The 13828-nt window shown below is 49.0% G+C and overlaps 1 protein-coding gene across 2 annotated transcripts in view; it reads right to left on the bottom strand.

Moving 5' to 3' along the window:
* Window positions 1-13828, bottom strand: part of NPAT (nuclear protein, coactivator of histone transcription) — a 1036854-nt gene that overhangs the window by 685022 nt on the left and 338004 nt on the right. For both annotated transcript variants that reach the window (XM_069640444.1, XM_069640445.1), the window contains exon 7: window positions 9851-9932. In XM_069640444.1, the coding sequence (XP_069496545.1) occupies window positions 9851-9932 (82 nt within the window). The remainder of the gene's footprint in view (window positions 1-9850; window positions 9933-13828) is intronic.

The raw sequence follows: 13828 nt of genomic DNA, 5'->3' as shown, positions 1-13828 counted from the left end.
AACCAGGGCTCTGGAGACCGTGAGCTTCTGGGGGAAGGAGAGGAAGGGAAGAATACCTCTGAGGAGGTGCAGCTGGTAGTGAGACTTCATATAACTGACGTCTCTAAGAGGAGAGAAGGAGAGTGTGGAGTCGAAGATGACCCCGAGGTTTTTTGCCTTGCAAGTAGGAGCAGGAAGCGGGCCAAGAGAGGCTGGCCACAGCACTGCAGGGAAGGAGGAAGTGGGTGTGCCGACGAGTAGAATCTCAGTCTTACTGGCATTAAGGCAGAAGTTATTGGCGGCACACCATTCCTGGATAGCAGACAGACAAGTCGGAGATGAGGGAAGGAGAGGTGGAGGCCGAGGGTAGCCTGAAAACGAGCTGGGTATTGTCCGTATAGCACTGAAAGTCGGGGCAGAGAGTGGCGATGCAGTGGGCAAGGAGTGCCAGATACTGGTTGAACAGCCAGGGAGAAAGATTAGATCCCTGGGGGACACCACAGGTAGAGAAGAAGATGTCAGAGAGGAAGGACCCCAGTTGGACCTTGGCCCAAAAGGCCAAAGGGGTACGTAGCCAAAGGGGTACGTAGCACCACCCTCGATTCGTGGAAAGTCAGGTATGGTCGTTTGCAGGACAGGGCTTGGATCTTACCTACCCTTGTGGCAGAGGTGATGACCACTAGGAAAGCAGACTTCCATGAGAGGAACTTGAGCAGAGCCTGATGCAGAGGCTCAAAGGGGGGCACCATGAGCCTCGTCAGAACCACGTTGAGTTCCCACGCCAGAGCAGGAGACTTCAACGGCGGGAAAGATCTGAAAAGTCCTTTGAGAAAATCCTTGACGAGTCGATGGGATAAAAGCGAAGATCTTCCTGGCGACCTGGTGTAGCAGGAGATAGCCGACAGATGTACCTTGATGGAGGCGTGTGCCAGTCTGGCCTTGGCCAAGGATAGCAAGTACGGTAGGATCTGTGGGGCCGCGACGCTCAAAGCGGTAAACTTCTGCGACCGGCACCACGTAGCAAAACGTTTCCACTTGTCGACGACGCCCTGGCTTTTGCGAGGACCTCCCTGCAGTCCGCTGGCAACTCATATCCTCCAAACTCTAGCACTGCAGGAGCCAAGCCCTCAAGTTCAGGGATCTTGGGTCGTGATGTAGGATTGCGCCTCCTTCTCTGATGAGAAGATCTGGAACCACTAGCAGCTTGACCAGAGCCGACGCCGACAGGTGGAGAAGGTCCGGGTACCAAATCTGCCTCGGCCACATCTGGGCGAGGAGTATCATCCTGCATCGGCACTGTGAGTGTGTTTATGACTCGAAGCAGGAGAGACAATGCATACAGCAACAGCCCTTTCCACGGGAAGAAGAACGCGTCGCCCAGGCTCCTCGGTTGGTGGAATCTGCTGGCACACTTCTGGCATTTGGAGTTTGCCACGGTCGCAAACAGATCGATCTGGAGCCTGCCCCACTTGACGAAGATGCAGTCCACCTGGTCCTGCCGAAGTTCCCACTCATGGCAGCGGCGCAATTCCCTGCTGAGAAAGTCTGCGATGGTGTTGTCGGCTCCTGCTAGGTGAAGAGGAACGAGGAACATCTCTTGTCCAACGGCCCAGCGCCACAAGTCCTGTGCTTCCTTGGCGAGCGCTGGCGTTTGAGTAACCCCTGTTTCCTGATGTAGAACATGGTGGTGTTGTCCGTGAAGCTTCTCACCCCCTTGCTCTTCAGAGACTGAAAGAATGACTTGCGAGCCCAGAACGCTGCCAGTTGATATGGAGATCCTTTCCTCTGGCAGCCTCAGGCCTGTCGTGCAGACGTCCAGTGTGGGCTCCCCAGCCTTCAAGGGAAGCGTCTGTGGTGACCGTCTCCTGGTATGCAGGGTTTTGAAACCCCAGGCGATGTTGGAGCGGACACCCCACCACCTTATCGCCCGACGGAACTCGTCGTCCACGAAGCATCCAAACACCTGTATCCAGCGAGCATCCAGGAACTCCTGAAGAGGTCATATTTGCAACCAGCAGAGCCGGATGAGGGAGATGCAGGACGACAACATGCCGAGCAAAGACTTGATGACCCGCACTGTGGCTGTCTTCGACGACAGCCGATGCACCTTCCATTGAATGGCTGGTACCCTCTCTTCCGATGGGGACGCCAAGCAGGACACCGTATTGAGTCTGTCTCCTAGGAACAGCGCATTCTGTGATGGTGTTAAGCAGGACTTCGGATAGTTGATGGAGAATCCCGGAGCCGCCAGCAGCTGGACGGTGGTCTGTGTGTCTGATGGTCAAATCTCCCGAGCAAGCCCGCATGAGACAGTCGTCGAGGTACGGGAATACGTGTGTGCCCCCTAGACATAGATGGGCAGCCACCGGTGCTAGGCATTTTGGGAACACTTTGGGGGCCGACTTCAATCTGAAAGGTAGAGTCTTGAACTGGTAGTGCTGACCTTGCACTACAAAACACAAAAGCTTCAGATATTTCTTGTGAATGGGGACGTGGAATTAGGTGTCCTCCAGGTCCAGCGACATCAAGAAGTCTCCTTCCTCCAGTTGGCCGGGCATGTGTTGCAAAGTGGCCATCCTGAACTTTTGACACTAAGTATTTGTTCAGAAGTTGCAGGTCTAGGATGGGCCTCCATGTCATGATGCCTACCCCCGGGCATCCTGATCGAGTCCATCAGCCCCGGGAGCAGGCATCCAGATACTCATTAAAACCCCAACAGCCCCGGCTGGGGGTTGTTTGGATTCAGTCCTGGCCCCTTAGGCACCAGGCTCATCATAGAAATCAGTCCTGGCGCCATAGGCGCCAGGCTCATAGACTTTACTTACCTTATGCAGACCATGCTGCAAATGAGTCCAAGCCAACGTGAGGCCCGATTGGGACTATTTTACTACAGGGACTATTTTTTACTCGGGTGTGGTTCTGGGGATCTTCTTACCTGGGACTACTTTGCAGGCTATTTAAACCACGCCCGAACAGCAGCTCATGCTTCGTGTTATTCTGCATCCAGCAGCCTAACTCTCACCGTGTCTGCAAGTCAGCATCCAGTCTTCAGAGCTCCTAGACAAAAGGAAAAGAAAGGAGAAGAGGTTAGATAATGGACATTATTTGATTCTTTACCTGATTCCGGACCCAGCACATCTCCGAGCCTGGAAAGGACATTATTTCAGCACGCGTCGCTTCGCCAGCAGCAGCACCGCGTTATACTCACCAGTCCACCGCATCTTTTAACTCGGCGCTGCCTCCATCATTTTCTTCGTCGAAACCCAGGACCTGGAGGGGAAAACAAAAGGAACAACAAGGTGAGCCGAGAAAACCAACAAAGACAATCTCTTGCCACCATAGGCTTACCTGCTTTACAACCGGAGGTATTATCCTTTAATTCGCCGCATCTTTCTATGCCGCACATATAAAGGGAGAGAAAACAGCAAGTTAAACTCATGCAACTTTTACCGGACAGTGTTTGGTAATACAGACTCTTACCTGAACGCCATCAGCTGCCTCCAGGCAATATTCTTTTGGACCCAGCTGCAACCTAACAAGGGAATGGAACAAGAGTGAACATCGGACATATTGAACTCTTTGAACTTTATAGACACTGGAGACAATTTTCCTCCGGAACTCCTCCAGTACCTTCAAACCAGTGAAGTAACTGGTATCTACGCGCCCCTGCATGCCATGCAGGATGGAGAGCTCATCATTTAAAAACATAAGGTGAGGTTACCAAGAGGGGATATCGGAGGGGATTAGTGGGGAGAACAAGAACAGTTGGAAGGGCCATCACTAAAGTCCACGGGTGGCTAAATCCCTTTCTCCACTTGCAGGAGAATACTTCTACGAGTCCAGCAGACAAGATTAGGCGGGCCAGTCCAGACTGTCATCTCTTCACTACGCATAACGTTGGTGGAGACCGCAGCTGTCCGGGTCCGATCGACGCCCCTGTGGGAACCAGGTGAGCGTAACACTCCAGCCCCATTCTTCTTTCTGACAGGAAGTATCTGGAATAGACTCCGGAGCGCCAGAGTCGTTGTGGAACTAGCTCGATGGCCCATTTTCGCAGCATGGCCCGTATCAAATCCAGGAGCTGGGGGATGTGCTGTTCCTGACGGGTAATCAGAGGGATCTGCGGACACCTGTGTTGTAACTCCAGGGTGTGCTCCTGGGCGAGAGCGTCCAGCACCCATCCGTCGGTGGTTATCTTCCTCCACTCGCCGGCGTACCTAGTCAGCTGACCTCCCACTGGGGTGCGTGCGTGGGGGCCCGACATCCCGGCCTGCTTCGGAGCCGGCGTCCTGCCCTGTGGGCGACGCTGTCCTCCGCTACCGTAGACCTGGGAATGGCGTCTGTAGGCTTACTGAGTAGTGGATCTGGAGGGATGATGGTACGAAGAGGAGAAACCTTTGGCAGACCTGCTCGACTTTCCACTGGAGGAGCGAAAAAGAAGAGCGATGCTGCTGGAGTGTGCCAAGGGAATGGGCCGTCTCTGTATTCACCTTGATGGCCTGCAGGGACTCGTCAACAACTTTTCCAAACAAGTTCTCTCTGTCAAAGGGCATGTCCAGCACCTTCGCGTGAAACTCCTGCCAGAAAATCGTGGCCTTTATCCAGCCTTGGCGACGAAGGTAAACACTGTTCTCCATCTGCCTGATCCTGTGTCGGCAATATCCAACGCCACTGTGATGGCGTGATCAGATGCTACTTCACCTTCCTGGAAAAGAGCGATTGCCTCCATCCTCTCATCGTCTGAGGGGAACTCCAGAATACGCCCCAGCTTGTACCACAGCTCCCTGTCGTACCTAGCTAGGATTGCCTGTGCGCTGGCTGCCTTGATAGTGGACGCCGCAGTGTTATCACTTTCCTTCCCATGGCGTGCATCCTCTTGCCCTGTGCTGTCCAGAGGGACCGAAGATGAGGACTGGTTAGCCGATCGCTTCCTTGCGGATGTTGATACCACCAAATCTGCTGATGGTTGCGACCTCAAGCACTTAGGTGCGGAGTCCGGCACCCGATACTTCTTCTGCACCCTATCCTGTTTGGCTGGAGCCATGCCGGGGTTCTTCATGAAGCCACGCCCTCTTCCAACACATCTTCCAGAAGGGGCACCGCCATGATAGTTTTCCTTTGAGCCTCCCACCTCGTCCCGTGGGGACACTAGGTGGAGCATCGAAATGAGGAGACCACTGTCCGCTGCGACAATATCTTCGTCGTCGCCGTCCGTAGTCGTGGCCGGATCCGGTCCCGTGTCTGGGTCGGCTTGGGGTTAGGGGTCCCAACGCGGATGTGGAGGCTGAAATGGGGACGTCGGATGATGCCTCTTCTTCGCTGGAGGCTGAACGGGGACCTTGGGGGGATCCTCTTCTGGATCTCTGACACCAAGGTGTGCCGGGTTGACAGAATGTCCAGAGACACGTCCCTCGGCTGAGCTGGTGACATCAGAAAACTAGGCCCTACTGTGTCGTTGTGTGCTGTGTGTATGGGTGCGTTACAAATGCCATATCATATTGTTGCTGCAGTCCTCTTCCACATCCTTGTAAAGTGTGTGCAAGGACTCCTGTTCCTCGGACGAGACCTCCATGGCTTGGGCCACGGCCTGCGAGGACTGTTTCGGGGCCTCCCCCACCCCCTTTCTGGTGTTGCACCTTGGGGGCAGGGATACAATCTGTGCTGCGGGTGCTGCCTTAGCAGTTGTGATGGCAGCAGCCGCTAACTCTATCATCAACGAAGTTTTCACCTGTGTCGAGTGGACCTGCTTGGCCATTTCTGCCATTTTCTTCTCCATCCACGGCTTCTCATACTTCTACAGTTTTGCCTGGGTAATTTCCTTTTCGGGGAGGAGCTTGATTGCTGACTGGCAATGGAGGTGGAGGGTGAGGTTGATAGCACCCTATCCACCTTGGGACCCGCTTCTGCGGCAAACCGGGAGGACTCAGATTTGCGGTTCTTAGCCATGTCTTGGGCCCCCACAGATGAGGCGCCGTCAAAGAATTTAGAAGACCGCACCTTGGACCGGCCAGTCCTGGGTGAGGCATGACCCTGCTCGGAGCATGGGGCAGAGGCCCCAACGTTAAGCCATGCCGCCAGTCTACTTTGCCTGTCCCTCGTCTCCTTTGAGAACCCGATGCATATGTCACACTCCCCCTCCTCATGGTCTGGATGTAGGCAGTAGAGGCATTGCAGGTGCTCGTCTTCCACAAACACGTTCCGCAGCTCGCATTTGGTGCAGGGCTTGAAGAGGGACCTTCCCTCCGTCATGGTCAGAGGGCGCGAAGTAGGCCTGATGGCCTTTTCGACAATCTTCACGCTTGAGGGACACCAAAATTCACAGACAACAGATCCCCCACTTTTGGCAGATAGGGAAGAGAGCACACAGGCTCTTTTGGAATAAAAATAGAACCCTTTTTCCATCGAAAACACGAAAAAACGTAGAAGTAGCTTGCAGAGTAAACTCGAGGTCTCCCAACACTGAAGCGTGCAGTAAACATCTGAAAATGGCTGCCAGAGGAGGGGCTTAAATAGAGTGGATGGGGCAGTATGACCCACAGGACAGTGATTGGTTTAAAGGAGAAATAGAGTTTGTAAGTGAAAGTGAAACATTTTTCTTTTACTGAGGATTCCCAGACTGACGACAGGAAATATTCATGAGCTTGTGAATCCATGCCAGACCCCATGCTGGAGAATACATATATATCTTTTATATAAATATATGTGTAAGCGCTTCTTTGTTGTACCTGTCTAGCTAAGATTCAGTGTACTTACCCACAGCTCACATCTTCCTATTAAGATAAGCCTGACTGCTCTGCCACACTACCAAGGTCCTGAGCTAGTACATGCCTATAACGAAGAGTTGGGGATCTACAAACCACTGGGATAGCTTACTAAAGTCTTACTAGCAGTAGGACTTCAGGAAAACTCCCCTAAGACTTTGCTAACCTAACAAAAACCGTTGAACCGTCTTTGAGACTTGGGGTACTCTTGAGGCCATCTGTCACAGTTGTTAATGCAAGTACACCCCTAGTTGCTATACAATGTAAGCAAACAGACATTTACACATTAACTTTAAAAGTATTCTACTTCACAGTTTGGTGTATTCTTAAATGCTTATATCAAGACAGCATAGGCAAGATATCCCGTGGACTATTCTGCTGAAGCATGTTGCTGACAAAACCCTCCGCTGCCCTTATAGCGCCCTTTTGAAAGAGGCTGCCCACCATGTCTGACTATGAGTAAGAGCGGTACATTCAGTTGGATGTTCTAGAGTCGAACATTTTAGACTACTTTACTGCTGTACAAGTGTTAGGCAAAGTTTGTATGCAGTACCCTCTGGGAACACTACAAACAACTGACTACAGGTATAGGAAACCCAACCTTTGGTATAAGCCTGTACTACAGTTTTGGTAGCGTGTTGAGCAGCCAGGCTTATCTCAAAAGGGGTCAATGTGAGCTGTAGTGGAGTTACACAGAGATTCACATTGACCAGTATTCAAATAAACTCTTACATTAATAATTGTTTATTCAAGAAACCTTGAGTGTATCAGTCACTTAGAATGAGCCTTATTCAGAAGGGAGCAATATAACAAACTCAAATACACTTCATGAAATACACACTCTTAAGATCTCTAAATCAGTAGATACACTTTTAGGGTGGCACACAGAAACTACCTACACCCTCAGGTGACTTCAATTGCTAGGGTGCAAGTCAAAGGAAAAGATTATTCAGAACATACAAGAGACCACAAATATTCTTAAGCAGGCAAATACTTTCAGATCCTCCAATAAGAGTCATTCAGTGGAAGAGGCTAAGCCAAAGTCAATAGGCAAAAGTCTAGATGAGCTGAAGCACTTCTTTGTAGGTAAGCAGAGAGTCTTTGCAAAGTGTTTTAGAAGTCTTTGTAGGGCCACAAGCTGATTAGACTTGTGAGTAGTAGAAGATGCAAGCAACTCTACAGTGAGAGGTAAGTTCTCTCAGACTTTTTACAGTACCTTTGTATTGAAGAAAAAGTGCAGCAGATGACTTCTGTTCCTGTGCAGCTCTGCAGATCTCACTGTTCGTGGGCCTCAGTCGTGTAGACAAGAAGGACTCTTCCTGCACTGCAATGGGACGGTCACCGCTCACAACCGGCAATCTTCAATTCAGTGGCTGTTCAGTCTTTCAGCTCCTCGCGTCTACCGCAAATAGCAACACTGAGGTTCCTGGCTGTCAAGATGGACTTTCCTTGCTTCAGGGTTCCCACACTCTGTTGAGGGGGCTCAGACTCGGTCAGTCCTGCATCCTGGGAGTCCGGAGGATCTTCCTGGAGTTCTAGGCCAGCTTAAAAGCAATGCACACAATCTGGTGTTCCTGTCCCTGGCTATACGGTTTCCAGCAGCAACTCTGTGGAAATTCAACCAGCACCGAGATGGATGTCGGGCGGCTTACTTTGGAGTTGATTGGTCGGACTAACTCCAAGGGAGAAGTCGTCCTTGCAGGGGCTTCTCTGTCGATACGAATTTGGAGTTTCAGCACAGCAGCAGGGCTTCACCGGGCAAAAACGGTCCAGGAGTTGCAGCAGCCGTCCTCTTCAAGTTCTTCTTCTGTTCCTTCGTCCAAGGGTCTACTCTGCCTTCCAAGCCAAAAGCCTTGCCTTTAATTCAGTTGTCACCCATTCATTCCAGGGTGGCTGTCCTTGCCGGACAGTCAGCCGGCCAATCACCACAGAGTGCATTTGGGTCTCCTAGGAGATTAAGCACAGGGAGTTCCGGGCACCTCCCTCACTTCCTGCCTACCCCAGACACCCTGGAGCCAGAGGCGGGTTTCACTCGTGAATCCTGCCAAAGGCAAAGCAAACAATGGGACGAAACCTGGTTTGGCGCGCAGAGTAAATCTCAAGAAGGACCTTTCCATAAGGAAATGGCGAAAAAAGACGACTAAGGCCATTTTGACAAAAGTGGCACCCTTGGGTGCTCTACTGCAGCAGCCAACGCAGCCCGCGGTAAATGCAGACTACGGTAGTTAAAACGAAACCACTGCCACCAGCCATTCAGTGAGAAAGGCTAACATAAAAATGTTACATGAGAAGCTAGACAGAGGGGATACTAGGTAACCCCTCCAGCACCCTATTGTAAGATAGTGTGTGCTGGGTCTAGAACGTTACAAATGTAAGGAAAGCCAATTTCACTTTACTGCTCTTGGAAACAGTAGTTTATCCAATAGAAGGTATTTAAACCTTTGGGAAATCTGAAAGACTTCCCTGTGCCAATGCACTGAAGGTGCTGTGTGACACAATGTAAAAGATGATGCCTATGTCAGATTCCACAACCAAAAAGAAACAGAATTCAAAATCACAATAAAATACATGAGAGAGTAGGGAAAAAAGGGTCTCACTCTCTCCAGGTAAACAAATCAAGTCCTCAAAATACAGCAAAGCTACTGGGGGTCTCTGGTGGAGGGAATTAGCACATTTCTGAGAATTCTCCCTAACATTTAAAATGGGAAAATATAAATACTCAATATTGAAATATAAAAGCTATACATAAGTAACAATTTTTCCTTTTTTTTTTTTCCCAGTTTCGAAAATGAAACTTAACAGAACTTATTTACCATTATATATGTCAGACAGTGAGAGGCCAATGGAAAACAAAACGCTGCTTAGGAACCCTAAACCGGTCTGCATCCTGTGGCTTTCCAGATGTTTTGAACTACAACTCATAAGGTCCGTCACCATTGTCTAAGCTGGCTAGTGCGCATTTGAGTTTCAGTCCAATCAGCTGTAGGACCAAATGTTAGACCCCTGTCCTAGAACTATAGTTTGCAATCCAGATCGCTTTTCCTCTTTAATAACTCCACTTTTGCCCAAAAAATCTCCCAACACTTTGTCTTTCACTAATCAAATCTTACCTTTTTCTTCTTCCAAGACCCATCAGTTTTGCATATTTCCGATCTTTACGCCCAGAAACTACAGCAGAAGCAGGCTTGACTCCTTTAAATGAAAGAAATATGTCAAATACATATTATAACAAGGAAGCAAACCCTACGTGAAGCAGACAAAACAAACATTCAGATTACCAACTATTTCATAATTAAGTGATTCTTGAAGGGGAGAGATCAGATTCACCAACTCGAAATGTGTAAAGTGCCTGACTGCATAAACAGTCTTCAATCAAATACCTATATTAGTGTTACCCACAGGCATTTAACTTCAGGCTACAGGGATCCAGACAATAATGTGCATTCATCGCAGAAACAAAGCTGGACACAAAGTCTCTTGCACTTACGCACTCTCCTGACATCCCGTAGCAATCGTCCACACGCCTGATCTCTTTGGTTGCTTACTGGTGGCCCACCAAATTCCTCATGTTAGCCAAATGCACATACACAGGCTAAGCTTTTTCTGAGAATTTCCTATACTATGAACTACGGTCCCAGAGCGCATTCCCCATCACACGCGGGTTGAGACCATAGTAATGGGAAAAGGCACTATATAAATGACTACAACAATACTATACAATACAAATGAGCAATAGTAGGAATGTATTGGAAATCTGAATTAAGTTATTTCCTGAACTTGTTGCAAAGGGAAAATGTACTTACTTGTAATGCCAGTTCTCCATTATCGGTATCATTAAATTCATAAACACTGAACTCTGTGGGACCTTTAAACTTATTCAGAGAGAACACACTTCTTGTTTGTAAAATAAACCCTTTTTGGAAAACCTATGTGGCTTATTTTCTTTTTTGTTTTTCCAACCATATTTTACAATTATACTTCGTAAGACACAATAAAACCAGTTTCCTTTCATCGAACACTGAAAAAGAAAAACAAATAAGTAGATGGGCTTTCATGTAAACATGATAACAGAACCTCACCCATTTCGGCAGCCAGCCTGCACGTGCGTCTCATGGTGTACAGTGGTGGAAGTAGCAGAAAGAGGAACAAGTTACTTACCCATGGTAACGTTCTTCCAACTGGAATATGTGGCTCCTCCGGCTTGGGAGTTTGATAATGGGCGTGGTGTATCAGGATGTTCTCAATAGAGGTCAGACGGAGAGTGGAAGTCGATATGTTTGGGTGGGATGAGGAGTGGGGGGTGAGTGTTTGAGGAGGCAGGTGTTTGGCACGCCAGAGTGCTCCTCTGATCTTAGAGTTGGACGAGGGATGATGATAGGAGAGTGTGGGGGGAGGGTTGGCGTCCGGGTCTATTGTTGTACAGGGGGGAGGGGTCATGGTTTGCGATCAGGTGAGGGATAAAGGGGGAGCCGTGAAGTTGGGTGCTAGAGTGCGGGTTGTGAGCCGTGGTGGGGCGGGAGGGGGTATGGTATAGGGAGGCTAGGGATCCAGACGGGTATGAGAGGGTGTAGATGTTGAACTGGGATCTCCATCCCAGGGGGTGAGGGGGTGGGGGGTTAAGGGCAGCACCTAGAGATTGATGTACTAGTAACAGTAGATGCAGTGGCCTTGGATGTTCAACCTGCGTATAGATTCTGGACACAAGAGCAGTGGGAGAGGGCCAAAGAGGGCAACAGTAGGATGGAAGTCTAGATGTAGTAGCAGCGCCTAAACCACAGGCAAATCATAGCACTATCTCAGAGGGCACATTCTATTTGTGAATTGAGCTAGCAAGAGCAATTCTAAATGTGCGGCACAGGCAGGTGAATCACAGAGCCATCTCAGAGGGCACTTTCTAGATGTGAATCAATCTACCAAGAACAGTTTCAAAGTGTGAGGGACAGGCAAGTAAATTACAGTATTATCTCAGTGGACACTTTCTGGATGACAGTCAATATAACTTTCTAGGTGCGAGTCAATCTGACAAGAACAATGTCACAGTGGACACTTTCTAGATTTGATTCAATGTAGCAGGAACAAATTCTAAGTGAGCGGCACATGCACCTAAATCACAGTAATATCAGTGGGCACCTTCTAGATGTGAATCAAGCTAACAAGAACAATTTAAGTGTGTGGGACAGGTTAATAACTTACAGTACTGTCTCAGTGGGCACTTTTAGATGTGAAGCAATGCAGCAAGAACAGTTTCTATGTGTGCGGCGCAGGCAAAATAAATACAGTATTATCACAGTGGGCGCCTTCTAGATGTGAATCAATGCAACAAGTACAATTTTCTAAGTGTTACCAACGTAGCCAATGAAGAGCAGGTCATCATGACGAACACTTGCCGTTCGTGTAATGTAGTAGCTTAATACCCTTTCGGAAGGAAAGATGACTGTACTCTTAAAAACACCCTGTCCTTCGAAAAGGTTGTGAATGGTGGTTTGGAAGGCCGTGCTTGAAGGTCACTTACCCTGCGGGCAGAGGTGATGGCTACCAAAAAGGCCTTTTCATGGTGTTCATCCTTAGGACATGAATGCAAGGGCTGAAATGGAGCTCCCATAAGGCATTTTAGTACTAGATTTAAATCCCATGATGGCACTTGTTAGGCCCTTAAGAAATTGTACCACTAACGGCACCTTGAAGTACAATCCCTCATCCAGAGGGTCAGAAGGAGCAGAAAAGATAAAACATGTGGAGATTTACACATGAAAGGATCATGTTTCTTTTCTCTGCACCAGCTGCGAAACATATTCCAACGGTAGCGCTACAGGGATTTAGTTGCTGGTCTTCTAGCCGAAAGCAACACCTTCATTACGTCTTCCGGAAGGTCACAATCTTTGTACATCAAGCTTTCAGACACCAGGTGCAAAGATTGAGAGTCCTGATCGCTGGGTGAAGAAGGCAACCTCCTACTTGCAAGTGTAAGTCCTCTCTTTGAGGAAGACCAATTGGAGGGCAGATGGCCATTTCCAGAAGGTCCTGGTACTATGTTCTCCTGGCCTAATCTGGAGCAATCTGGAGCAATGACACTTCTCCCCCGTATTGAGGGCAGGAAGGCCATCGTCGCTAGTCTGATTGCCCTTAGCTCTAACAGGTTGATGTGGAGTCTGGACTCCGACTGAGACCAGTGTCCGCTTATTGAAAGGTCCCATGTGTGCTCCCCATCCTGTCAGGAAGCCGTCTGTCATGACCCATCTCTGGTCATGGTTGCCAAAACACATTCTCTCGGCTGGCCCACCACAGAAGATCCTTGGTGACCTGTCGGGACCTGAAAAAGGTCTGTCATTCTGCCAGAGAATTGAGACCATTGGGATGAGCGCCCACTGACGGGATCTTATTCTCAGACGGGCTTCTGCCACCACAAAAATGCAGGATGCCATGAGGCTGAGGACCTTAGGAAGTCGTAGGCTGTGAGAGGTTAGGCACTGCAAGAGATGTTGAGCCCTTAACTCGGCTGGCGAAGCTCTTCCAGAGGCCGAAACCAGGACTGCTCCAATAAATTGTAGCTTCTGTGAAGGTGTCAAGTGGTACTTCTTGAAGTTCGTGGAGAAGCCCAGCTCGTGGAGGAAGTTGCAGGTGCGACTGATATGATTATGCGATTGTTCCAGAGAATAAGCCCTGATCAACAAGTCGTCCACGTACGGGTAGATGTGAAATTACGAGATTGGGCAGAAAAATACATAGAAGGGGGTGATGAAGCAGCGACTACGCATTCTCTATCAGACCATGGGGTTATTCCTGAACAGAAAATATTGATAGAACAGATGGAATTATATTTAGCTGAGGTTTGGGGTGATCTAACTGATTCAGCTGTACCACAGGAATTGCAGGATTTGAATTGGTCTTGTACTAGATATACCGCGCTGAAAGTACGTGACCATTTATCAAAATTATTTTTCTTTAAACATGAACTAGATCGTTTGCACCAAATAGCATTAGACGAGTGTACACAGCAACCATCGTATGTGCAGAAAATATTTTTGCCTCCGTCGAAAACAGTGAGGAAATACGCATATGCACACAAGACGCTCTTAGATGGATCTCAG

The sequence above is a fragment of the Ambystoma mexicanum genome, chromosome 7q (assembly GCF_040938575.1).
Source record: "Ambystoma mexicanum isolate Mex_15411 chromosome 7q, UKY_AmexF1_1, whole genome shotgun sequence".
NCBI lineage: Eukaryota > Metazoa > Chordata > Amphibia > Caudata > Ambystomatidae > Ambystoma > Ambystoma mexicanum.
The sequence above is the reverse complement of the archived record's forward strand: the minus strand, read 5'-3'. Positions and strand labels throughout refer to the sequence as shown.